The 25,658-nt window shown below is 51.2% G+C and overlaps 1 protein-coding gene and 1 long non-coding RNA gene across 3 annotated transcripts in view; both read right to left on the bottom strand.

The window, feature by feature from the left end:
* Window positions 1-25,658, bottom strand: part of HK1 (hexokinase 1) — a 79,093-nt gene that overhangs the window by 44,135 nt on the left and 9,300 nt on the right. For both annotated transcript variants that reach the window (XM_064594737.1, XM_045877971.3), the window contains exons 2-3: window positions 15,508-15,670; window positions 4,035-4,183 (exon numbers count right to left, since the gene is read on the bottom strand). In XM_064594737.1, coding sequence (XP_064450807.1) covers window positions 4,035-4,183; window positions 15,508-15,670 — 312 coding nt within the window. The remainder of the gene's footprint in view (window positions 1-4,034; window positions 4,184-15,507; window positions 15,671-25,658) is intronic.
* Window positions 15,681-25,263, bottom strand: LOC135364767 (uncharacterized). Its single transcript, XR_010412462.1, has 2 exons — window positions 20,865-25,263; window positions 15,681-20,701 (listed from the first exon to the last, which is right to left on the bottom strand). It is a non-coding gene; the product is annotated as an uncharacterized LOC135364767 (long non-coding RNA).

Genomic DNA, 25,658 nt, shown 5'->3' with positions numbered 1-25,658 from the left:
ATGTCAAGGAACACAGCTCTGCCAGCACCCAGACCCCTCCCTCGCGCCCCTTGCGGTCACTGCCAGCACCTAACCCCACAAGGGTGCTTGGCAGTCGCTCTGGATCCGCTCTGCCATCTGTCTACTACAGAGAAAAGCAGGGCGGGTGCACTCTTTGGTGTCCGCCTTCTTTCCCTCGACATGATGTGTGGGAGAATCACCCACCTGTCATGTGTCTTAGTAGACTATTCATTCTCGTTGCATTTAGTGGATTTTAACTTAAGTTCGCCTGCTCCATGACACATTGCCTGGGATATACATACACATCTTAGGAGCCACTAGAAAGAGCACAGACCACGGTTTCCCTAGTCTCTGCATGAATACTCTCAATGATGGAAGGCTGACCACCTCCAAGGCAACCTTTTTGGATCTCTCTAATACCTCCCCTCATCTCTAAAATGTATCCAGAATTGAATATAATGTTTCATATGTGTTCTGAACACAGAAGGGTTTAGTTGAAGAACCTCCCTTTTCCTTAGCTCTATACCTCTATTAATATAATCAAAGCATATATATGCTCTTTTGGCAACCAAGCCACAGTCCAGGTAACCCCGTCTTTTTCACATGGCTGTCATAACACTAGACCTCCCTTATGTATGGGGCTGACACAGCTACAGAGCTTCCAAAAGGCCAGAAGAAGGCAGTGCTGGCAGGGCCAACCACATGGTCACAGAAAGCAATCCCAGCCCATATTCCCAGACAAGGCTATCTTCCTGAAAGCTTTCCTTGCAGGGATATCCTCGAGAGGGGGCCAGAAGTCATTACTCCTATCCCCAACTTTCCCCAGAGGTTCCTGACCCAGCTCTAAGGTCTGACTTTGCTGCCGGGGTAAAGGAAAACCCGCCAATTTTGATTTAGGAGCCTCTGTCCCCGAGTCACTCTTACTCAGACTGTGCCTGCAGCCAGTGACTATGACTGGAGAGACACATGACCACCTTCCCTGGAGGAGCCCGGCTAAGCTTCCTGTGACCCACATTTCTAAGTAATATAAACCCATTACGAAGTCCGTCAGCAAGCCCCACGTCATCTGCTGTCACAAGCCCCAGGCCCCCCTGTGGCCCTCAGCAGAGATGGCTGGCGGGGCGGAAGCAGGGTGGAAGGAAGGCAGCAGGAAGTAGCAGGGAGAAGGCAGCCTGCAGAAATGGATGCGCACGGATGAGGCGCTATAACAGCTCCCAGATCCAAGCCAAACACAGCCACCTGCAGTGCTCTGTTAAGAAGGAAATGCCCACAGCCCAGGAGCTCCCAGCCTGCTCAAAGCACCCCGAAGCTCCCACCATGCTAGCCCGTGTCTGTGACCGACCAGGGAGGGAAGCTAGCCGGCCTCGCTGGGCTCAAAATTCTTGTGTCTAAAAAAGCATTATTTTTTTCTTCCCTAACAACATGATCATTATTTTAAAAATCCCCAGAGATTGTTTCTCCAATTGAAAAGGGTAAAAATGAGGAAAACAAAAATTTAAATATTTATTATTCAAAATTTCCCAAACTAAATAAATAACTTTTAAGAAGGCTGCATTTATGCCTCCAAGATGAACTGAACTTTTTGGGATAGCGTGTGTGTGTGTGTGTGTGTGTGTGTGTGTGTGTGTGTAAGGTGGGGAGACGAAAAAGATAAAGCAAATAGGTAACAGTTGGGGAATCTGGATGAGGGTATATATGGGAGCTCTTTGTATCTTAAAACTTTTCCGTAAGTTTAATATTATTCCAAATAAAAGGTTTAAAAATCTATTTAAAATTCCTGCATATTACAGAAGATGAGATCACAACCCGTGAATTCAGGGCTATTCACAAACTGAGTCTGAGTTGCTTCACGGGCACAATGGGGCCCTTGGCCTCCTACCATATTCTACAGGTTGATCGGAAAAATGGTCCCCTGAAACTTATGTCTAACCTCAAACCAAACTTCTGAAGAACAGCTTCCTGTTTCATCCCTATTTTCAACTGCCAACCCTCTTCCTCAGCCGCTGGACTCTCCTCCTTGCCCACAGCCCTCACATTTCTTCACCATCAAAAAATTTTAAAGACGATAAAGACAAGAGCCAGGCTCAGAGGGTTCCACCTTGCTGAAACTGTAACAACTGGAAACAGACTACGTGGGTGCAAATCCCAGCTCTATCATTTATGAGCTGTGTGACCCAACAGGCTGGCTGCTTAACATATGAGCCTCCGTTTTCTCATCTGTAAAATGGGAATGATGACGAAATGAGTTAATCCATACAAAGTGCTGATGTCAGTGACAGGTACCTAGCGAGCACTGTGGAAGTACTGCTATAATAATACATCATCATTACCGCCATTGTCATCACCTTTGTTGCCTTTTCTTTGCGGACTGCTTGAAAGGGGAAGGAGCAGAAACAGACAGCAGGAAACAGTGACCCTGGAGCTGAGAAGATGGGGACAGAGGCTGGGACAGATGAGGTCCCGGGGGCGCAGTAAGTAGTCACTGTGGAAGTGAATATATAGCCAAGTGTGCACCTGTTGGGGGGCACCCCCTTAATTTACAAACCCTGCTCCTAAAAGGTCAAGCCAAAGCACACAGGAATGTCTCAGCACGGGGGACAGTCCTGATGGTGAAGGCAGCAGAGGTGGCTCAACCCAAGGCCCGTGGAGAACAGACTGTGACGGGTCAGCACTTGCTGCCAGATGGAAAGAGCAGGACGCCAACTCGAGGCTGCTGGCTACTTGCAGGAAGGATAATGCAGCAACCACTGGGCAGGATTAGGAGACCTCGCAGCTAGCAGCCCGCATGCATAAGCATGGGCCGGTTTCTGCAGCCCAGCAGGAGGGGAAAGCAGGGGAGTCTCCAGGCAGGGCCATCCAATGAGTGATACACTCATCCGTTCTGGAGACAGTGCCTTCTTCAATGCTCCCCGTGACACAGTCGGAAAAGCTCTGAACCCAAGCCCCCAGGAGCAGATGAAAGGCTGGGATTAGCCCTTTTCTCTCAGACCAAAAAAAACCAAAACAAAACCAGTGGAGCGCTGGCCCCAGGCCCCACCCACATTAACTGCTGGCCCCGGGCCCCACCCACATTAATTTAGAAACAAAGCAGAGTCCAGAGGAGAAGGCTCCTGGGTCTCATCTCAAAGTCCAGGTCAGGACAAATGAGTTTTCTGGCGAACTTAGTCATGAACCTTGACGTGAACACACCCTTCCTAAAGCAAGTATTTGGCAAGCTCGGAATACAAATCCTGGGCAGCAACCATGACTCGGGAGGCGAGCTACAGACCACAGGAGCCAGAGCATCTCTGACAGCGGGAGGAGCAGCTCCCATACACTGCAGGCTGACGGGACCCCGAACGACCGGAAACCGCGATCACAGGGTCCTCAGTGAGCGTGGACCCCCACCACGCACCACAGCTAGAGGGACGGGGCAAGGGCAATGGGCCCTTCCGATCCTGCCCACAGCCCCTTGGCCAGCTAAGGAAGACAGCCCTTCCGGGGGGTGCCCCATCATGGGGATGGGCCTCAGGTATCAGATGTGAGGGAAGGGGATGGTGCCTTTCTGTACCAAGGACTCTCAGGAGGCTATTAAATCAGTAGCCAGGAGCCCTTCACTAGCGCTTGGGCCATGAGCTCAAATTCCTGATGCCCTACAAGGTGACCGCCAGACCCTGTGAGGCCTGGGCTCCAGGTGAGCTGCGGGGGAGGCCAATGACTTGGAAGAAGGGCTGTTTTCACCCAAGGGCTCTGCGAAACCTGCACTGAGGAGCCAACCCCAGGATCCTTAGGAAATGAATACATTTACCCACAGAGCTGCCGGGCCCCCTCCTCACACCCTCCAGCCTGTGCAAGTCCCAGTGGCCTCCCTCCCATGCACCAATTTTCCCAGACGGTGGGCTCTCTTTAGATGGTCACACCCTTCCACCCAGCAGCCCCTCTCCATGTGACCTATGAGGGACTCCTTCCAGGGGCTCAGACACCAGAGCTTGGGGGGCTGGTTCCCAGAGGTATGAGCCCGCTGGGGCTGATCAGAAGGGAGCGGGGGGACCCACCTGGCTTCCACTGCCGTGCACGATGTTCTCCGGGGTGTCGTAAATCTCGGACTCCATGTGAACATTCTGGTTTTGCTCATGATTCACTTGTACCCTCAGAATTCGAAAGGAAGACCCGCCAAGATCCAGGGCAATGAAATCTCCCTTTTCTGTTTAGGGAGACAACAGGTATCACATCAGGGTCACATGTGATGGGAAGACCCACGCTTTGCCTGCCTCTTGACAGCGTCCGGCTGGCCTGCCTCTCCCGTGCAAACCTCACCCAACCACTGCCCTGTCTGGAAAATGGACCCAACCCAGCCCGGCGTGTGGCTGGTCAGCTCCAAGCAGGGGACCCCGGGTGCCATACAGAGACCCCCCCCAAGCTTTTTCTTTTTTTTTTTTCTTTTTTTTTTTTTTAAAGATTTTATTTATTTATTTGAGAGAGAGAATGAGATAGAGAGAGCATGAGACGGGGAGGGTCAGAGGGAGAAGCAGACTCCCTGCCGAGCAGGGAGCCCGATGCGGGACTCGATCCAGGGACTCCAGGATCATGACCTGAGCCGAAGGCAGTCGCTTAACCAACTGAGCCACCCAGGCGCCCCCCCCCCAAGCTTTTTCTAATTCCTACCCTTTCCCCCAGACAGCACTGTTATCCATAAAATACAAACAGCATTTCAACTCCGAGAACACCCCATATGTGAGGTCCATCCCATGCCTTGAGTTCCTGCCACACCTCCACTTACTCCCCGGGGTGGGGGAGGGTTAAATTGTGGTAAAATCTACATAACATAAAACTGTTAAGTACAATGTTGTGCAAGCATCACCACCAGCAAGACTCTCCCTCAGCCCTGACAGGGTGATGAAACTCTAGAACCATTCCCCACTCTTCTTCCCCTAGTCCCTGGGTCACCGCGTCTCGCCTTGCCGTCACCACAGAGTCGCCTCGTCTGGACAGTTGACAGAAGTGGAATCACACAATACTTGGCCTTTTGTGTCTGGCTTCTTTCACTCTGCATAATGTCTCAAAGGTCATGTTTTGCATGTGTCGGAGTTTCACCGCCTTCTGCGGCTGCCTGCTACAACCCACTGCATGCAGTTACCACCCATCCATCCACCCACCTGCCGGCGGGTACCTGTGTTGTTTCTACCCAGGGAAGGCTTTTAGCAGGAGTCCCACTTGGTCACGTAGCGGGACCTGGCTTGATACGGTGGCATCCTCAGGCCCAGCGTGTGCACGGACTGAGGTGGGGCTCAGTGGGACACGTGATGGCACCGTAGGCCCGGGGCCACCAGACAGCAGCAGGGGAGGAGGCCATGGGAAGGGTCCCAAACCATCAAGCCACCACCTAACCTTCTTTACCCTCTTTCTCATTAGTAATTCTCACACATGCTTCCAAAAATGCAGTGAAAATCTGTGAATTTTACTACTGCTGTGACATCCCCAACTGCCCCAACGGGTATCAATCAGGCCGGGGTGACAGCCACCACTGCCACCCTGAGCCCCGGGAGTCCCCAAAGTCATCAGTACCACAGCAGCATAAACACCAGTCTGTCTGGGATCTCATTTTCCATACGGAAGCATCTTTAATACTCTATTTTTCAGCAATGGCACCACTGAGATATAAATCACCACACGTCACCCATTTAAAGTGGGCAGTTCCACGGCTTTTCATAAATTCAGTGACGCCACCATTGCCACGAACCAGTTTGAGAGCGCTTTCATCACCTCAAAAAAGAAATCCTGTACTCTTTAACTATCTCCCTCTCAAGCAGGCAAGCACCCTCTTCCCCCACTGCCCTAAGCAACCATTAACCTACTCTCTGTCCCCACAGCTGTGTGCATTCTGGACAGTTCGTAGGAAGGCCATCACACAGCACGTGGCTGCCTGTGGCCAGCATCTTGGTGTAGCAGGGGCGGGCACTTCATTTCCGTATGGCCAAGTAACAGGCCATGGTATGGCGGTACCTCATTTCATTGACCCGTTTGTCTGTGGACGGAGTATCTGGGTCGTTTCTACCTCTGGCGGTCATGAGTAACACTGCTATGGATACTTCCGCACAACTTCTTGTGCGGCCCTGTCTTTATTTCCCTTGGGTATAGACCTAGAAGTAGAACGGCTGTCGAGTGGTAACTCACGTTGAACTTTCTGAGGAACTGCCACTGGTGTCTGGAGGAGTTGCCTCATTGTCCATCCCACCTGTGAATCATAAAGGTTCCAACTTCTCCACATCCTCAATTCTTATCATCCTCTTATTTTATTTTGGTTTGCATTTCTCTGGCTAATGACAATGAGCACCTCTTCACGAGCTTCTTGGCCATTTTTTGCCTTCTTTGGAGAAACGTCTATTCAGATTCCCTGGCTTGTTTTAAAAATGGGGTTGTCGTTGGAGTGTTGAGTTGTAAGAGTTCTTTCACATTCTAGACCTAAGTCCCTATCAGATATATGACTCGTAAATATGGTCTCTTATTCTGTGGACTGTCTTTTCACTTTCTTGATGGTGACTTCTGAAGCATACGAGTTTTCCATTTTGACGAAGTACACTGTATCTCTTGTTTTCCTTTGTTGTTTGTGCCTTTGGGGTCATATCTTAGAAGCCATTGCCAAAACCAGGGTCACAGAGATTCACACCTATGTTTCTTGCCAAGAGTTTTATACTTTTAGCTCTTACATGTCAGAATTTGATCCATTCTGAGTTGATTTTTCTTTATGGTGTGAGGCAGGGGTCCAACCTAGTTCTTTTACATGTGGATATCCACTTATCCCAGCAACATTTGCGAAAAGACTGTTCTTTCCTTCACTGAACAGTCTTGGCACCTTTGTCAAAACTCAAGCAACCATACATGTATGGGTTTCTGAACTCTCAATTCTTCCCCCACCCCAATTTTGATATATAATTGATATCCTGAACTCTCAATTCTGATCCACTGATCTATCATCCTTATGCCAGTACCACAGCATCTTGATTGTCGCTTTGTAGTAAAATGTGAAACAAGGGGTGCGCCTGGGTGGCTCAGACGGTTAAGCGTCTGCCTTCGGCTCAGGTCATGATCCCAGGGTCCTGCGATCGAGTCCCGCATCGGGCTCCCTGCTAGGCGGGGAGCCTGCTTCTCTCCCTCTGCCTCTGCCTCTCTCTCTCTCTCTCTCTCTCTGACTTTCATGAATTAATTAATTAATTAATTAAAAAAAAATTTGAAACAAGGAAGTGAAAGTCCTCCAACTTTGTTCTTCTTTTTCAAGATTGCTTTGGCTATTTTGGGTCTCTTGAGCTTTCTTCTTATTATTTTTTAAGGTAATGGTTAGGAAGAAAAAAAAAGCTTCTCTTTTATAAAGCAAACACATCTTTGTATTTGATTCCACTGACTGGTCAGCTCTGACACACTGTTCTATTTCTGGAACTTAGAATGGTGTTTAATATACAGTAAGAGCTCAACAAATACTTGAACTCATGAGGTGGTAAAGGAATCAATGAACAAACCAAAGAATTCTCAGAGTGAATTTTCCCCATTCTTAACCTCTCTCTCAAGTTCCTTAAGGGAAAAAACCACACCCTGGGCTTGTGTGCATCTTACCCATGGCATCCCGGAGAGCTCAACAAATGCTCTATGGCTGCTTGATCACGGGGGCTGGTGACCCAATCACTCACTCACTCAAAGTAGCCCTGCTTATTGGTCATTAAGCACAAAACAGTCATAGTGCTGGTCGGTTGAGAAATTTATTGAGAAATTATCCCTGTATCATACAACTCATCCATTTTATTTTTTTAAGGTTCTTATTTTAATTCCAGTTTGTTACAATTCATTCATTTTAAAGTGTAGAAGTCAGTGGTTCTTCAGTTTATTTACAGAGTTGCACAACCATCACCACTACCTACTTTTAGAACATTTTCAGCATCCCAGAAAGAAACTCCGTACCCACAAGCTGTCATCACTCCCTACTTCCTGGCAACCCCTCTTATGCACCAATGACCACAAATCTACTGTCTGTCTCTCTAGATGTTCCTACTCTGTACATTTCATACCAATGGATTCATACAAGAGGTGGTCTATTGTGGATGGCTTCTTTCACCCACTATAGCTGATGTTTCTGATGTTTTCAAGGTTCGTCTATGTTGTGGCATGTATCAGTACCTAGTCCATTTCTATGACTGAATTATATTCCATTGTATGAATATACCACATGATGCCACTGGTTTTAAATTGCTTCTATAAGCAGATGTCACAGATTGGTAGGAAATTCTGACCCAGACTTTGTGGGTTGTTCAAATCCGTTTAGAAGGTTTTTTGGTTTGAGTTGTTTTTTTTTTTAAGATTTTATTTTTAAGTAATCTCTACACCCAGCGTGGGGCTCAAACTCACAACCCTGAGATCAACAGTCACGTGCTCTACTGACTGAGCCAGCCAGGCGCCCAGTTTAGAGTTTTCTTAGGGGTTCCCATCAGAACCTTAATCCCCATGGTGCTTACCTAGTTAAATAACTGAATTCGGTATAAGGTGGCTCCTCTCAGGAGGACGAATTACTAGAATATCAAAAGCACTTTATTTTACCATCAACTGACATTCACTAAGCCTCTGTGCACTCCAGTTGCTATGTCCTTCATACGCATCATTTTATTTTTAACTCCCTCAACCCTGTGCAGTAGGTACTACTGTGATCTCCATTTTGCAGGTGAGCAAGTAAAGGCCGGGAGGGGTTAGGTGACTAGCCCAGGCACACAAGCTACGTGGCAGAGCCAGAACGTGAATCCAAAGCTCAAAGTCACCACCACTGGCTCCATCTGCCTGCCGGACAGACCTCGTGGACACAGATCCCCAAGGCGGCAGTGGAGTGAGACTTTAGCACCACCAGAATGGCCGCCTTTCTTTCTGGGGTTCCTCAACATCCACGACTTTTGGTTTTGTTCCTCCCTGTTCTCCAATGAAGACGATGCACACTCAGTACGGTAAACAATTCTATAAGCCACTTGTGCAGATGAACGGGCTCAAAGGCGAACACCGTGCTAGTATGAAATTATGGGTGCTTTTTGCTTTGTTTCAACGTTTTAACTTAATTTTTTACTGCTTTAATGTTTGAATAAACATGTATTTATTTCTTTCCTGTTTTACACCGACTTTACATCATAACTTAAAAAAAAAATAGCATGACCCGTTCTTCGGTTGCTAGCATGGTCAAAAGTCTCCTTTTCAGTTGAATCAAAGGTCTTAAGTGAAAGCAGTTTCTTGTGCTCAGGTTCCAGGTGTCTGCGCGGGAGCTGCCGGTTAGCGGTGCCGACACAGATCAGGTGAGAGCTTTCAGCCCCTGCTGCAGGACGGAGTCAGGTTTCAGGCAGCACCTCAGCAGGACCCAGGCCTGAAGTTTTTCAAGCAGGATAAGTGAAAATGACCTCAGCTGCCGATAACCGGAAGAATCTGGCCTTAGGGTACACGGGGCTGGGCCCCACTTCTGCAACTCCGCAAAGCCCCCTGCTCCATCCCAGTCGCCTGCTGTGGTCCGCCCACTCCAGCTCTCCCCTGCTCCTTTGTTCAACAAGTACGGGTCAACAGGGTCCCAAGAAGAAGTTTGAGTCAGAGACGGCAACCAGAAAAGGTGACCTTGAGATGTCAAGACAACACTAAACACTGGACACCCCCCACAGCTGCAGGTGGGAGTTGACCGATTTGAGGAGGGCCTTTCCCAGAGGGCAGTTTACAAGGGGTCATTGTCAAGCCCAGTGCAGTTCCTGATCCTTCCCTGAGCAGTTCCCCTGGTTCCAGGGTGCGTGTGTAATTGCTCAAAGAAATGGCAGGTGGCACCTCCTTCTGTAAATCACATTTGCAGCTCGGGAGACGTGGGACAAAGCTCAACCAATCCAGCTGAATGACTTGCTCGTGGGCATGCCTTTGCACTGCCGGAACGCCTCCCTCTTCTTAGTTGCTCACATACTTGCAAATATTGTGATGCTCATGATCTTTTACGTTATGTGTCCTATCTTCCTCAGTTGGATGATAAGCGACTTGAAGGCGAGGGCAATGTAACATGCTTCCTTCCTTCCCCCGTGCTAAGTCTTGTACACAGCAGGGAATCAGTGTTTGCTGCTAGTTCAAAAGAACTGGCTGGGTCAAATGCATGTGTGTCCGGTCCTATTCTCTGCCAAGGCAAACGATACCCAGGAATGACTTCTGGTAAGGGCAGCAAGATTTCCAGTAAACTTTGGGGGCTGTCTAGCATCTCTTTAGATAACTATCCTCCCCATTCTTCATCTGAGGTTGGGGCTAGGCTGAACCCCTGCTCCATCTCTAGGGGGACCAATGTGTGATCCAGGTGCATGATCCAGGAGCATCCAGAGTCTCCCACCCTGGCCATCATGACTGGCTCAGGATGGGCACATGACCCGAGTCAGCCAATCATCGCCCTCTCCAAGACCACCGCTGGGATCATCGGTTCTGAGGCGGCTGTCAGCTTTGGCTGCCACCGAAGGAAGAGGCAGCCTTTGAATGCAGCCAACACACAGACTGAAAGAATAAGGGACAGGTGAGTCCCAGGATACAGAAACCAACTTACAACTAGATTTCCCAGTTCTATAAACCTAAAATTTTGCTCTTTTTGCTTATACACATTTGAGTTCGATTTTTTTCAGCTACAACCAGAAGGCTCCTGAGTCCGATATTCTTTATCAGGGAATGAATCCCCCAAATACCTACTTGCCCTCCATAACAATGGGCATCTATTTCATCTCAGGTTGGTTCCCCGATTAGAGTCACGGTGTCCCGTCACCACACTGCTGCCATCTGGGGGCTCCTCCACATTCTGTGGGATACCAGGGTGGGAGTGAGACAGCCTGCCTTTGCTTTCCCCTTTCTTCGGCCTCCTCCCCCTATAGCATCACAGAGATGCCAGTGATTTCTGAAAAATTCTGAATCTTTGTTTCCCAGGGCTAGACCTACATGGTTAGGCCTGAGGGTGGGGATCCTCTGACTGGCTGCATCCGCTGGGAAGGGTCCTCCCAAAGAATTCTTAAATAATTAATTAGGTGACACTAGTGTTAAGGAGGACAGGGGCCCACTGGAACTCTCACGGTGATTTGTGGTTTCCAAAGCACATTTGATCTTCTTGCAGCCCTCTGAGCCGGGGAAAGCTGGGTTTGATAACCCATTTTACAGATGAGGAAATGGAGGCACAGGGAAGTTAAGTGACGCCTCCAAGATCGGACCGATAATAAGCAGCAGAGCCAGAGATTAATCCAGTGTTCTGGGTTTGTTTTTCCCTCCCCTTTAATTTCAAGTTCAGCCTCTTTTTATAGCACTGGGCTTCCCTCCAACTACCTCGTCAAATCTTCGGCCTCAACCTTCCTTCCTGCCCCTGCTGCCTCCTACTTGTACCTTCTTCCCACATTTCCCATTTCCACCGATGCCAGGAGAACCGTTCTTCCAGAGAAGGCTCATTACACAAAGCATCTGAAGGGCCCCTGGCAGCTCTCCACTTGATGATGACCACCATTATTCGCAGCAAATAATGGAAAACAAACACAGGGACAGATGTCTCTCTCGAGTCCTGGTCTATACTGGATGAAATACAGAGCAAACAGAAACCCCGCCTTCAGGAAATGCCGACTTTTGCCCTGCTCAACGAGTTGATTCCGTACGTGAGATACAAAGGCTCTCCCTCCGGGTCTGCAACCCAGCTACTTGACGACAGTTCTACACCTTCATCAAAAACCTAACCAGAACCCGAGAACACAAATTTCACAGGCGGAGAGAATTTTTGAGACAATCCAACCATCTTCCCAGATAAGGAAACAAAGACAGAGAAAGGGAAGTGACCAACCCAAATGCCATGGGAAAAGACAGTATTTTCTTTCCTTTGACCTAAAGAAATGCTATGTATATTTGGGGCCCCCAAAATTAACTGAACACACCGCAAATCAAATATTTTCCAACTTATCCTTTGGGGAAAGCGCATGCTCAGAACCACGAGGCAGAAACAGCAAAATATTCAACTCAATTTACCCTCAAAAACCTTGCCACCTAATTGGCATTTCCAATAACCTTACTGAGAAACGAGAGGAAGAGAAAAAAGGGGAGGTTTTGTGAATGAGACACACAGCGAGCCGTTCTAAGGGAAGCCAGACATCCCCAGAGCTTTGCAGCTCTGAAAAGGGACTTTCTGTTTAGCCAAGTCACCAAAGTAAAAAGGCTTCAATATTTTCCTTCTTTTATTTATTATTCATACCTTTCCTACTCCAAAAAGGATATGCAGCAGCTAAAAGCCACTTTAGGGTTTAAAAAAAAAAAAAATTAACGTATAGGTTACTGAAAAGTGATTAAAAGAAAAACCACTGCCCATAAAAAATGTCCAAAGGGGGGAATAATAATAATAAAAATGTGCTGATACATTTCCAAAAAATCAATAGAGTTTCAAAACTCTGAGTCCAGTCCCCCCACCCCGGTCAAGGTCAGCAGGAAAAGAAAGGTTTGTTTCTCCCTTTGACTTGGAAGTCACACCACCCTTAACAGGTGGGGGCATCTCTCCACCGAGCTGAGTCCAATTTATCCCTCAGTGGTTTGGGATTACCACTAATTCTGTCGCTGACTAATTATACAGTTAAAGCAGTGATTAACATTTAAAAAGGGAACTGCACGGTTTACTATCAAGAAGGCCTGCATTCAGACTACTCCAGGGGCCCTCCTGGTTCTTGGTTGATAAAGGGGTGCAAGGGAGGTGAGGGTGGAGGCACCCCAGTCACAAAGGGGCCGGGAGTGGACTGGGGGCAGGTATGCGAGGCCTTGGCATCAGCCTGTGTGGGGCCGTAGGGTCCGTTCCAAATGGAGTGTGGGCCCCAAGGCATGTGAACTGAGCCCAAACATGAATATTAGGAACAGTTACGGGGAGCAAGGCTATAAGGGTGTGTTCAGGTTGCACGGTGCTCCCCAAAAAGATACACTGAAGTCCTAACCCTTGGGACCCGGAAACAAGACCTTATTTGGAAACAAGGTCTTTGCAGATGTAATCAGGTTAAGATGAGCCCTGAGTGTGGGGCCTAATCTGATTAGGATCCCCATAAGAGGGAAATGCCCTGTAATGACATAGGCAGAGACTGGAGACATGCAACTGGCAGGCCAAGCAGCACCAAGGATTGCCCGCCACCACCAGAAGCCAGAAGGCGCATGGAGGCAGGGGCAGGGCTAGGCGGGTGAGGCAGGGGAGGGCGCTGAGAGCCAACAGGCAGACCCAGGCTGCACAGGAAGGGGGTCTTCATACTGCAGGGCTTTGGTTTCACCCCTCATCCTCCTTCGGTCAACACCACTCTGTGCTCCTCAGAGGCCCTAAATATTTGGCCCCGTCCACACTGGAGAAGAGAGGCTCAAAAGGAGGCGTGGGGCCCAGGCAGCTGGCTCCCATTCCAGAAACGCCAGGACGCCCAGCACAGGCATTACCACACGTCATCACACTTAAAACAGGGCTGAGTGTCAGACGCGTCGTTATTTTACATAACACGAAGAACGAACGAACACCACCCATTATAATCTTAAGATGCAGTGATAGATAATGCACTGCTGATTTCAGAGACATTCAAACGAAAAAGTGTCTCAAAGTAGATGAAACGTGTAAGAAAAGATCAAAGGTTAGGGGAAAAGGCAGGTAAGCCAGGTTCAACAGATTTCTGCAGCTCAGGGCCTACAGTGTCTGGGCATCTGTTATGAATGTCTGAGAGGGGCTGCAGAGTGTTTTTCCCCAGCTGATAGGGGTAAATGGCTAGATCACTCATGTAGCTGGATCACACTTAGAGACCCTCAACTCTGCAAATGTTTCTAAAAGAGTAAAGAACACCCCTGGCTGACATACGGTCCCAGCATGACATATGGTCCTCGGACTGTTAGCCCTGCGCCAGTCACACAGGATCAGGGGCCCTGCGCGCATCAGGTATCCCTCTGCACTCTCCCAAGCCGAGCCAGAGTAGGGGCCCTCCGGGGGCTGCCCACACGCACGTTACCTCCCCCTTCCCCTTCTCTTAGCTGGAAGCAGGCACAGCCGTGCCTCTCCGACAGAACTCTGCTAATCCTGGAAAGACTCAATGCTCCTAGATGTGGGTGCCATCTGGAGCTGGGGAAAAAGCAGGAGTGAACCACAAAGCCAGAGACATCCGGACAAAACCCCAGGCACACCACAGCCCCACCACTCCAGTGACCAGAGTTTCTTTGCTCGTTATTAAAAAGTTAAAACTGCTGGTAACCAGGACCTCAAGGAAAACAAAAGGAGGGACGTGGAATAGATTTCCGACAGTCGAGAACCATGAGAGATATAAACGCCGATGCGTACGTGACCACAGAGCCAACAGAGCACATGCCCTCCATCAGCATCCAGATCTCATCCGGGACTTCTAAAGAGCACCACAGACACGGCACGACTGTCCCACCGCGGCCGGTCCGCTCCAACAAGCTGTGCGCTTGCCCATCCTTTGTGAACATCAACTGGAATGGCTGCTTTCCTGACACCCATCTTGCAAGCTGCGTACCAGATGCTCCAAACCGAGGCCTGAAGCGAAGCCTCCAGAGCAGGGAAGAAACAACAGGCAGGTGTGAGGGCTAGGCTCTCAGGGCGTAGACTCACAACCCCTGGAGAAACCTAGAGAAACCGGACCTCCCCATAATCTCTCCCCCTCCCTCTCGTGCAGCAGGTGAACCCCAGGCCGGAGCACAGAGCACCCTTCGGAGCAGGATTCCTGGGAGGGTGCCAAGCCGGGGCCGGCAAAGCACCTGCCCCTGCAAACAACTAGCTGCGGGTCAGCCGGACAGAACGGCCTCCTCCGAGCGAGCCGAGCTGTGCCCTCTCAGCCTCCACTCTGCCGGGTGCAGGAGCTAAGCCCCCTCCTCTGGGGAAGGGGTACTGACGATCCACGGGGAGCTCCCAACACCCCTTTGTGGGCCATGAGCTACACAGCTGCACACGGACAGGAGAATTTTTTTCTCTAATTCTACCTCCCCTTGCCGTTTGTCTGCTTGAGGGGCTACCTTCATTTAACATCTATAAAACTCTTTTAGATGGGAACGTGAATCTCCCCTCTGAGTCCAATACCCAGCTGGCCACTGGGTTGCTACTTATCTGAAGGGAGGTCTTGGTGCCCTGAGGAAGACATTTTCCTAAAATGAACTCTTCATTTGTTCTGGAGACGCTCATGTTCTAGAGCAACGCACACACACACACACACACACACGACCCTTCCTTATCATTAGCCACTAGACAGTCAGTCCAATGAGGGCAGATTAGCCTTGTCCAACCATGGCATCTCCAGTGCCTGGCACACGGTAGATGTTCAGTAGGCATATGACGGATGGATGGATGGATGGAGGGTGGATGGACAGAGGATGGATGGATGGAGGATGGATGGCAGAACAGATAGATGAATGAATGAAGGAATGAAGGAGGGACTAAATGAACAAATGAAAAGAAAGTAGGAAAGATGTTTTCACAGAGAATTCAGCTCTCAGAGCCCAATCTCTGGGTGAGAGACTCACCTGAACCATCAGGGATGGACCTTACAAACGTTGGCAACATCTTGACTGTGGCTGTTGGATTAAAATCCCGGGAGAGGCCATTCTTCATCTCCTTCTTGAAACGAGTCATGATATCTATTAGAGTTTCATCGGAGAGCCGCATGGCATAGAGATACTTGTCAATCTGGGGGAAGGATAAGAAGGAAGGAAAGTGAGGCAAAGCCTGAAGAAGGTCAGTTCAGCTTGAGTCTGGCTGGGGCAGGACAGGACAGGGTGAGGTGCCCGCCTGTCTAGGACAAACCAGCTCCCACAGACTCTGACACACCACATGATGAGATAGGCAGTCATGCAAATGCCATCAGCCACGGCCCTCAGAGCAGTCTTGCAAATGCTCCGAGCCCCAGTTCTTCCTGTAAAATGAACCAGGTAGCTCCAAGTCCCTTCCAATCCTCGAATGTTACACGGAAGTTGCCCTTCGATCCCCAAGCACGTGCCGGAGGCGCCCTAAGCCTACACATGACTCCTTTCCTCTGTGAGAAGTAGCTGGCTCATCCTCAAGTGGATGGCAGTGTCACAGAGGTTAAGAACGAGGGTGCCAGAGCCAGCCACGTGGGGTTCAAATCCCAGCACCATCACTTAACAGCTGTGTGATTTTCAGTTTCCTCAACTGAGAAACTGACATGGTAAATCTCACAGATGGGAGTTTTAAGATCAGATGAGACGGAGAAGCACTTAGAACACAGAAAGTGCTCAATAAACATTAGTGTTAACATGACACAGTGGTGCTGGTGGGTTTCCTCGGGCACGATTTCTAGGTGGGTGGAAACAGTGGCCAAAGGGCTGGAATCATTCAGGACAAGGGGCGGCAGGCCCAGAGCAGAGAGACCTTAACTCCACCGTTCCCAGAAGGTACGGAGACAGCCCCCAGGCTCCCACACCCATGGGCCAGGGCCGACATGCCCATACTTCCAAGTCATTCCTAGTACTGCCCCAATCTACTGCTCTTCCTGGGCTCCCCATTCTCCTTGGGGTTCCAAGGCTCCTAACCACAGACCCCTTGGACTGTCGCTGGCTATTCTTCCTTCATAGTATCTTCCCATTTATTCTCTCAGAAAGTATTTATTGGGCACCTACTGTGTACCCAGCTCTAAGTCACCTTGTCTCACCATTCATTCTTTTTGCTTCCCTTTGGCTTAGGAAGCCCTGACAGCCATGTGCCTGGATTTCTCCTTCCTCATTCCTGACTCCTCCTCAGTCATTCACTGTAATGGTTTTCCATCTTCAATCTCTCTCCCTTCCAACCCATCCTGTACAACACTGCCACAGTCACCTTCTTAAAGTGCAACCCTGGTCAATTCTTTTCCGTGCTCAAAGCCTCGCAGTGTCTTCCATGTCCGAGGTGCCAACACTCTGCAGGTGTGGCTTCGTGCTCTCGGAACTCCGGCCTAAACACCTCGACCATTCCTGGGGGGATCCCTGGGCTTTCCCACCAAAAAGCCCTTCCTTCTCTTCCCAGCTATCCAAATCTCCCCTACCCTTCCAGGTTCAGATCAAATCTCACCTCCTCCTGCAGATGTCGGAGTTCCTCAGGCTGGAGATGACCCCTCCCTCAGCACTGCTCTCTCTGCACGGTAGAGCCTGGATCACAGCTTTCTGCACCTGTCACCTTTACAGGGCCTGCTCCATTCACCTTGACCCCCCAGTGCCTTGCACGCAGCCTTGCACACGGAAGGCTCCCGGGGGATGGAGAGAGAGATTTATGACCCAATGAGGCTGAAAAGACCTTGATGCTTATTTGCTTCTGAGAATGGCATCTCATGCTCACTTTGCAGGGTGGCTGGAAACGTCCTGACTCAAGGACACAGAGTCCCCAGCCCTAGGTCATTTCTGCATATTTGAGCCGGGGCAGCCTTCTGCTCACTCTGGTCTCCATGCCTTGTGCTCCCCCAGGCCCTGCCTGTCCCCTACCTCACGAACCATCAGCACATTGGCAGGAGTCCCCCAGTGTCCTCAGCGGCCAGAGACAACCCTGCCCCCAACCCCAAGCTCTCCTACCATAGCCACCTTTTCCCTTCCCCCTTGTGATAAAGCTTTGCAGAGAAGAGCAATCAGAAACTACCAAGAGCTTAAGTAGAAATTGCCAGAATCACGGCCTCAGGAAAAGACACGCTCTGTCCTACCCCCAAGGCTGGCACCAGATCAGCAAAACTTGCTGTCGTGGTGCCCACAGTCTGGCGGGGGAGAGGCAGTCACGATACAAGGGTGTGTGAGCAGCCCCAGGAGCAGAAGTCTACTGAGAAGTCTTCCCGGAGGCGTGATGTCAGGGTGTGCATCCAGGCACAGTCAAGAGCATGTGTGAAGGCCAAAGGCGGGGGCGGGGGGGGTGCAAGGAACAGAAAGAAATTCAATATGGATCAAGCACAGTGTAAAAAGTGAGGCAACTAGAAAGACTGTGAGGTGCTAAATTGTGCAGGATCTAGTAACACACGTTAACAAGTTTAGACTTGATCCCAAAGCACAGCGAGCCTTGGGATGACTTTGACGAGTATTCAACAATGAGATTCGTGTTTCAGTGAGATTGAGCTGTCTGCTGGGGACAGAATGGGTGAGCAGGGGCAAGACCATGCACTAAATCAATAAACGTCACATTGCTACTCTAGCATTTGGGACATGCTTCTGCTATCATGTTCCCCACCCTCCATCATGAGGTGTTTATTGACAGGTCTATCTCTTCTGATAAAACATGTGAGTTCCCTAGGGAAAGGAACTCACCCGGTTGCCTGGTACAAAAGAGGAATTTCATTCATACTAAATGCTAGAATACTACTCTATATTTATCTTATGACTCACAGTATATCGAGCGTTTTCATATCCAGTAGGTCATTTAACCTTCAAAACAACCCTATCAGGGACACACTCTTGATCCCCATTTTACAGATGCAGAAACTGAGGCTCCACAAAGCAAAGTGATTAGTTCAAAGACACAGCCAAGAGAGTCAGGTCTCATACCTGCAAGTCTAACGCTGTTCCCTACAATTGTTCCCATCCCTCAGGGAAGACCAGTTCCCCTATTCTGTGGAAGGCAAGCCCAAGTAAAGCAGCTGAGGTTTTCCAGCTGGACAGGAAGAAGCTTCTAGAAAAGCCAAGGCTCTCTGCAGCTCCACAGCCATCCTGCCCCTTGACTCAAGGTGCAGGTTAGCACAGGGACACTGATCCGAGAAAAAAACCTAAAAGAGCCTAGAAGCTCAAAGGAGGAAGCAGGTTGGGGACATAGAACACAAGCCAGCCCCCAAGCATCTTTGGAGGGGAGGCTTTCCTCCCCTGGTTCAAATTCATGAATCATTATGTGGGACAACCCCTCTCAGAGGATATGTGGAAACGGGGTCCAAAAAGAAGGTAAAAGTTGGGGCCGAGCTGCAACTGAGCCTGAGGCCTCCTGGATCTTATGTGAATGAGAGAGTACGCCATGGGGAGCCCTTTCTACCGGTCTTCGGGAGCTCAGGAGGGGCCTCTGAACCAGCGTAGATGCTGGGCCGGGGGTGGGCTGGCCAGCCAGGCAGTGCCCGGTGCAGGGCTCAGCGGGTCCCCGGCACACGGACTGGGGCCCTTCAAGCGGCGCAGGAAACACAGGTGCAAAGCCCACGTGGGGGACACTTGTGGAACACTCCCAAGGGCCCAGAGTGCCCAGCGCCTCACTGAGCCAGGGGCCTCGCTCCCCTCGTTCAGGCCAGCCCTGCCTGGCAGCTGGCCGCACTGCCCCTGTCCACCTGGGAAAGGCGACTGGGTCGTGGCTGGCGGGAGGGAGGGAGGGTGTCAGGCCAACCCCCCTGCCCGCGTGCTGCGCATCTCGGGGCGGCTGCGCCCTGCAAGAAACCCAGCAGGAGAGCTGCTATCCCTTCGGTGGGGCCAGAGGCCCAGGAGCCGAGGCCGGCAGAGGGAGGCAGCCCTGAGGAAGGACAACTTCTGCTCTCCGGGGGTTTGGCCGACGTCTGCGGTCTTCTCAACTTGTCCATTTCTATCCCCTCTCCTCAGCGTCTCAGATCGCGCCCCTCCTCCCTGCGCCCCGCCCTCCCCTGACACATGCGCAAACAGGGGCTGCTGCTCGGCCGCACGCGGGTGCCCAAGGATCCCTCCTGTGCCTCCAACCCCTTCCTCTGCAGTTTGGTGACCAGAGGCCACAGCACAGCACCCCCGGAGGCTGCAAGCCGCAAGCCTCGGCCTTCGGATGGTCTGTCACAGGCCAGAAGCTCCCAGAAATCCGTGACAGGAACCCTCAGCCCGCCCTCACCCCCCCCGCCCCCGCTCCCTCTCGCACGTGGCGTCTGACACACGCACGCAGGCCTCCGGGCCGACTGGGAAGGAAACGGGGAGGTGCCAGGCTCCCAGACACCGCCCCGCGGGCTGGGTCCCGCAGACCCTAGGCCAAGACTGAGAAGGACCCCCGCCCCGGCTCCGGGCACCTCTCCCCAGCCCCTGAAGGGAAGGTGCCCTAATACTGTGCAAACCCTTGTCCTGGATTGGCCTTCCTGCGGACCAGGAAGGCCTGGAAGCTCTCGGCCACGCCCGAAGCTGGACCACGGCAGAGGCCGGAGGAGACCCCGGCAGAGAGAGCACGCCCCCCCCCCCCCCCAGCTCCTCTGGCTCAGAGCTGTCGGGCTAGCGAGAGAGGCCAGGGGCCCGCACTGGGCTGCACGCGAACACCGCTGGGCCCGACCTCAGCCCCTGCTCCTGCTCCCAACAGAACACGCACAAAACACCAACTCAAGACCGGACATGCCCGAGGGAACACGCCCTTGTGGCAGGAGGCACGGTCACCCCTGGTGACCTGGGCATTTTGACACACACACCCCCCTCCCCCCCCCCGGTGGACGGGGACATGGCCATGGAAATTTTTCACTCCTTCTCTCCTCGGCTCCGCCACGAGGCCCCAGAACAAGGCAGGGCACAGGGGTGACTGCAGGTGCCCCGCGCCCGCCTTCCAAGTGAACTTCCCCCGGGAGACGCTCTACTCGCAAAGACAACTGAGGGGCAGGCAGTGGAGGGTTAAGAAAACTCTTGCTTCAGGACAGGGCAGAGATTTCAACATCGGATTCACTTCTCTTAGGGAGGCTGACTCAGGAGAGAACCGGGCCGATGAGTGTCACTTGGATAATAGTTCGCCATCTGCCGAGGGCTCTGCCGTTTATACTCAGGACTGTCACACACGTCGTCCCGTCTGGATGTCACAGAAAGAGATGAAATGAGCTCATGGACGCCACGGCCGGGCATGAGGCAGGCACGAAGAACGTTAGCTTCCGCCACCACGACCCGGGGAGGGAGGCAGGAAGGACAGCCTTATCCCCGTTTTAGAGTCGAGGACACGGGGACCCGTGACTCACACCAGGTCTCATGGTTTGGAAGTGGCAGCCGGGTCTAGATCCCAGGTCTTCTAAGCCCTCATTCTGGGCTTCTCCTTACGCCTTGGAAAGAACACGGGACTGTGGATGAAGAGAACGGGGTTTGAACCTCGGATCTGCCATTTAGTAGCTGTGTGGCTTTGGACAAGTTACTTAACCTGGCTGAGTCTTGCCTTCCTCACTGTTAAAGGCGATAATAATGCTTTCACCTCAGACAGCTACCGGGAAAATTTTAAGAATGTGCCAAGAACAAGGTAAACATCAAATAACATTTCCCAACCCCCCCCATCGAAATGATCAAAAGGGAGGCCATCTCCCTCTGTGCCCTAACTGGTAATCACGTGTCCTTGACTTACTTAGCTAGGAGAAATGCACTGATTACCAAACATTACTGACCCATTCTGTAGAAGAGACCACTAAAGGCAGCGCAGCCATATGCCCGAAACCACGGCAAATTAAAGACTCTGGCGAAATTCCTCTGAAACATTGTTCTGTTTTATTAGGTTGTTCTTTTTTTTTTTAACTAACAGTAAGTTATAGTCACAATAAGCAATATACACTTATTATTAAAAAGTTCATACAACACAAAAATGCATAAAAGTAAAAAGTATAATTTCTCCCCCCCAGTCTTCCCAGAGAAATCCCTGCTAAGAGCTTTATGGATTAGGATGGTTTTTCTACCTAAACACTCATACATACAGAGCTCGCCTTTTTTTGTTTGTTTGTTTGTTTGTTTTACAAAAATGGAATCGTACCTGGGGGTGGGAGAAGGGGAAAAATGGAATCATAAACACTTTCTCCTTTGAAATCTTAACCCCACCTTCCTATTTCCTCCAGGACCTGCCTTTAAGACTCACACTAAGAACCATACTTAGATTTCCTCAGGACCCTGCCTGGTTCAATGATGAGGCACGGACAGGGTAACGCGGACATCCGCGTCCGCCTCTGGCTTTTATATCCCGTAGGCACCTGGGTTTTCCCATCTGTAACGTGGGGTGTGTTCACATGACCTTGAACTACAAAGGCCTCTCTCTACTATGCACAGCACTTTCACAGTGGTCCTCAAACTATCCTGTCCAGGGACATGGTGATGGTGCCATTACTTCCAATGCCCTAAGGAAAAATCAGAGGCCAAAGAGGTTCTTCAAACGGCCAAGGTGACCACTGGTCAGCAAGAGAACTGGGGTAGACACCAAGTTCCCTGGGTCCTGGTCCTGTGCTTCTTTCTCTGCAAGCTTTCCCACTCAGCCGGGGAGAACCCAGGCCAGGTTCCTCCTAGGCCCGGGAGATGTGGGCATGTGGGTGGCATTAAGACCACAGCTCCCACCACTCTACAGGCAGCACGGCTCCCTCACCTTGCAGAAAGCATGCTACTCCTCTTCACTCTCCACCAGCCATAAGCTGTCTGACCTGTTCTCGTCCCCCTTCACAAAATCCCAGGAAGGAAGCTCAAAACCATACTGAGCCCAAAGGCTCTGCCCTGCTGTGCTGCGCGCTGGCCTAACCCCCCTCCTGCCCCTCCTCCCGCCTGCCCAGGCTCCTCAGTGCCCAGCCCCACCTCACTGCTATGCGCGGCGGCCCAAGGAACCTGTGTTTCTGTCCTGTTCTTGGCAACTGGGGAGCAGCTCCTGCTCAGCTCCTCGTGGCCACAAGAAGAGACATCCTTACCCTGCAGAGTTCCCCACGGGAGCCACCGTCCCAGCACCAGCCTGCCTTCCCTCGGGCAGCCTGGGGCCCTAACAATGGTTCTTCACCCCCAAAGGCCTTTCCTCATGGATCCACCAACCCCTCTGCTTGCTCAGCCTGTAAAGGGCCTCTCCATGCCTCACTCCTCCTTTCTCCCAAAGTCCACCTCCAGACTCACCTCCTCCGAGGGGCATGCCATGATCCGCCCCGCCCAACAGCAGCTGCTCCTCTCCTCGACATCCCCTCCGCCATCAGTGGTCACTATGTAGGTATTAATTTGCCCCGGTGGACACATGGCAGCGGGAGAGCCTCTCCCAGCAGTGGCAGCAACACACACATGATCTGTGCCCCCAGCTAGTCTGGGAGCACCCAGGGGACAGGGGACATGCCTTCCAGGCCTTTTGCGTCCTCTGCAAAGCCCTCCGGGTGTCTTTTCCCCTGGGCTGAGTGCCTGCACTTCTGGGCGGGAAGGCCTCTGATGCCGCCTAGGCAGGGAGGTCTCAGAAGGGTTTGCAGGCTCAGATAAGGACGCTCCTCTTCCCTGAATGGCCCAGCCCCTCACTTCAGCCTCCTGGGGACCTGCGTGGGGCCAACTGCTTCTCCCTGAGGGACAGAGTGTTCCAGGCGTTCTCTGGTCCTCTAACCGCCCCCCCCCCCACACACACACAACATCTGCATCTCAAGGCTGAGGCCCATCAGGACACAGAGCCCTACAGATAACTGTGATTCTCACTCCACTCTTCAGGCCTCCCAGAGACTGCTAAATACCTGACAGCCTCCAGAGGAAATGTGTTTGGGAAGATGAATTCTACTCTAGAGGCTCCCAAGTGAAAGATGGGTGCACCAATATCACCAGAGCAAACAGGACCCCTTCCGCAAGTTAAAATATTGTAAGGGGAGGTTCCTTTTCCCCAGGCTCTTTACGGAGGTCCGTCCCCTCAGGCAGCCCAGGGACCGGAAAGGGTTCTTCACCCTTATCTACCATTATTTATGCTTCTTTTTTTTTTTTTTTAAAGATTTTATTTATTTATTTGAGACAGAGAGAATGAGAGGGAGGAGGGTCAGAGGGAGAAGCAGACTCCCTGCCGAGCAGGGAGCCCGATGCGGGACTCGATCCCGGGACTCCAGGATCATGACCTGAGCCGAAGGCAGTCGCTTAACCAACTGAGCCACCCAGGCGCCCCCATTATTTATGCTTCTAACTGCGAGCTCCGAGCTCCCTTTCAACAAGCATGGGCTGGGCACCACAGATTATCCATTTGACACTTCTATGTACTCACAACAAATCAGGAGGAAAATGGGATCCCCGCTCTTGATAAGAAACTGAGGTCTGGGGAAGGGAGATGTTAAGCAGGGACAGGGCCCATGCTGGGCGCATCCACCTGCCCTGACTTGCGGTGGGGCGCAGAGACTGCATCTTACACAGGAGGAAGCTGGGGCCATGAAATCAAGTGAGGGACCCCAAGCACCCAGCAACCGGTGTGGCTCCCGCTCAAGACTCCAAACTCGACACTCCTCCCCTAGTTCCCCAGAATCCTCTTGCTAGGAGAACCGTGTAAGGCCTTGAGGTCATGCCCAAGGTCCTCCTGGCGACCTTGGTATGCACTAATACCCCATAACAGGCGCTTCCCGGCTGATGAGAGAGACCAAGCTGCCGCCCAGGACGAGAACAAAGCTGTTACACTGAACTAGCTAAAAATAAAGGAGGTACCCAGTGGCCTCAAGGGGAACAGAACCGCCCTGGAATGTGGCAGGGCAAGAACAACAAGCTTAATTCTCAGCCTCCTGCGCTGGGGCCAGCCTCCAGCCTCACAGTTCCCAGTGTCCCAGGTACCTCCAGCCAAGAGAGAAGAGAGTCTCCAAAGTGCAGTTTGGCTTTCACTATGAGACAATCAGACCCGAACGCCCTGGGGTGCAAACAGTGCAGGGGTGCGAGTAGACCTAGCGAGAAACCCAAAGCCCTCAGGCCTCCTCCAGCTACACTGACCCTGCCCCCATCACCTTGGGCGAGTCACTTCCATGAGCAAAACAGCAACAAAGAAAACTGCCCTCTGGCCCTCATACAGGGCACAGGAGCTCCAGACACCGTGGATTACTCTCCTTCCTCCCTCTCTGGATTACTCTGCCTCGCTGAGCCTCTCGCGGTGCCTAAAGGTGTGTCCCGGCATTCATACAGTTCCCTATGCTCTCCGAGTGTTTCCACATCCCTTCGCTAACTGGATAAATGAGCAGACGGCAAGGCAGGAATCATCCACCCCATCTGACAAATAAGGAAACTGAGGCCCAGACAGCTCGCTGGCCACCACCACACTGCTCAAGCTAGAAGAATCTGTTAGAGATAATGGATCCCAGCCTCCTAGTCTTACGGATGAGGACACTGAAGCCCAAGGACCCAGAAGAACCCACCGCTTTCAATGCAGAGTGCCTCTGCCCAAACTTTAGCCATAAAATTCACTGTCTAGCAGAGCTCTGTCCAACAGAAACATAATGCAAGCCACATGTGTAATTTTAAACTTTCTAGCAGCCACATGTTTTTTAAAAAGAAAAACAGGTGTGGGGCACTTGGGTGGCTCAGTCGGTTAAGCGTCTGCCTTCGGCTCAGGTCATGGTCCCAGGGTCCTGGGATCAAGCCCCACATCGAGCTCCCTGCTCAGCGGGGAGTCTGCTTCTCCCTCTGACCCTCCCCCCCTCATGCTCTCTCTCTCTCTCAAATAAATAAAAATCTTTTTAAAAAATAAATAAGGGCACCTGGGTGGCTCAGTCGTTAAGCGTCTGCCTTCGGCTCAGGTCATGATCCCAGGGTCCTGGGATCAAGTCCCACATCGGGCTCCCTGCTCGGCAGGAAGCCTGCTTCTCCCTCTCCCACTCCCCCTGCTTGTGTTCCTGCTCTCGCTCTCTCTCTCTCTGTCAAGTAAATAAATAAAATCTTTAAAAAATAAAAATAAAAAATAAATAAAGAAAAGAAAAACAGGTGAAATTAATTTCAATAACATTGTACTTAACCCAATATATCCAAAATATTATTCCCACAGGCAAACAATGCTTTTAAAATGATTAATGATAGTTTATGTATCTTTTTGCTATACAACG

This window comes from Mirounga angustirostris, unplaced genomic scaffold (genome assembly GCF_029215605.1).
Source record: "Mirounga angustirostris isolate CCGP_5_RB_7025 unplaced genomic scaffold, mMirAng1.0.hap1 SCAF_6, whole genome shotgun sequence".
NCBI classification, from domain to species: Eukaryota; Metazoa; Chordata; class Mammalia; order Carnivora; family Phocidae; genus Mirounga; species Mirounga angustirostris.
This window is presented reverse-complemented; position numbering and strand designations above follow the sequence as displayed.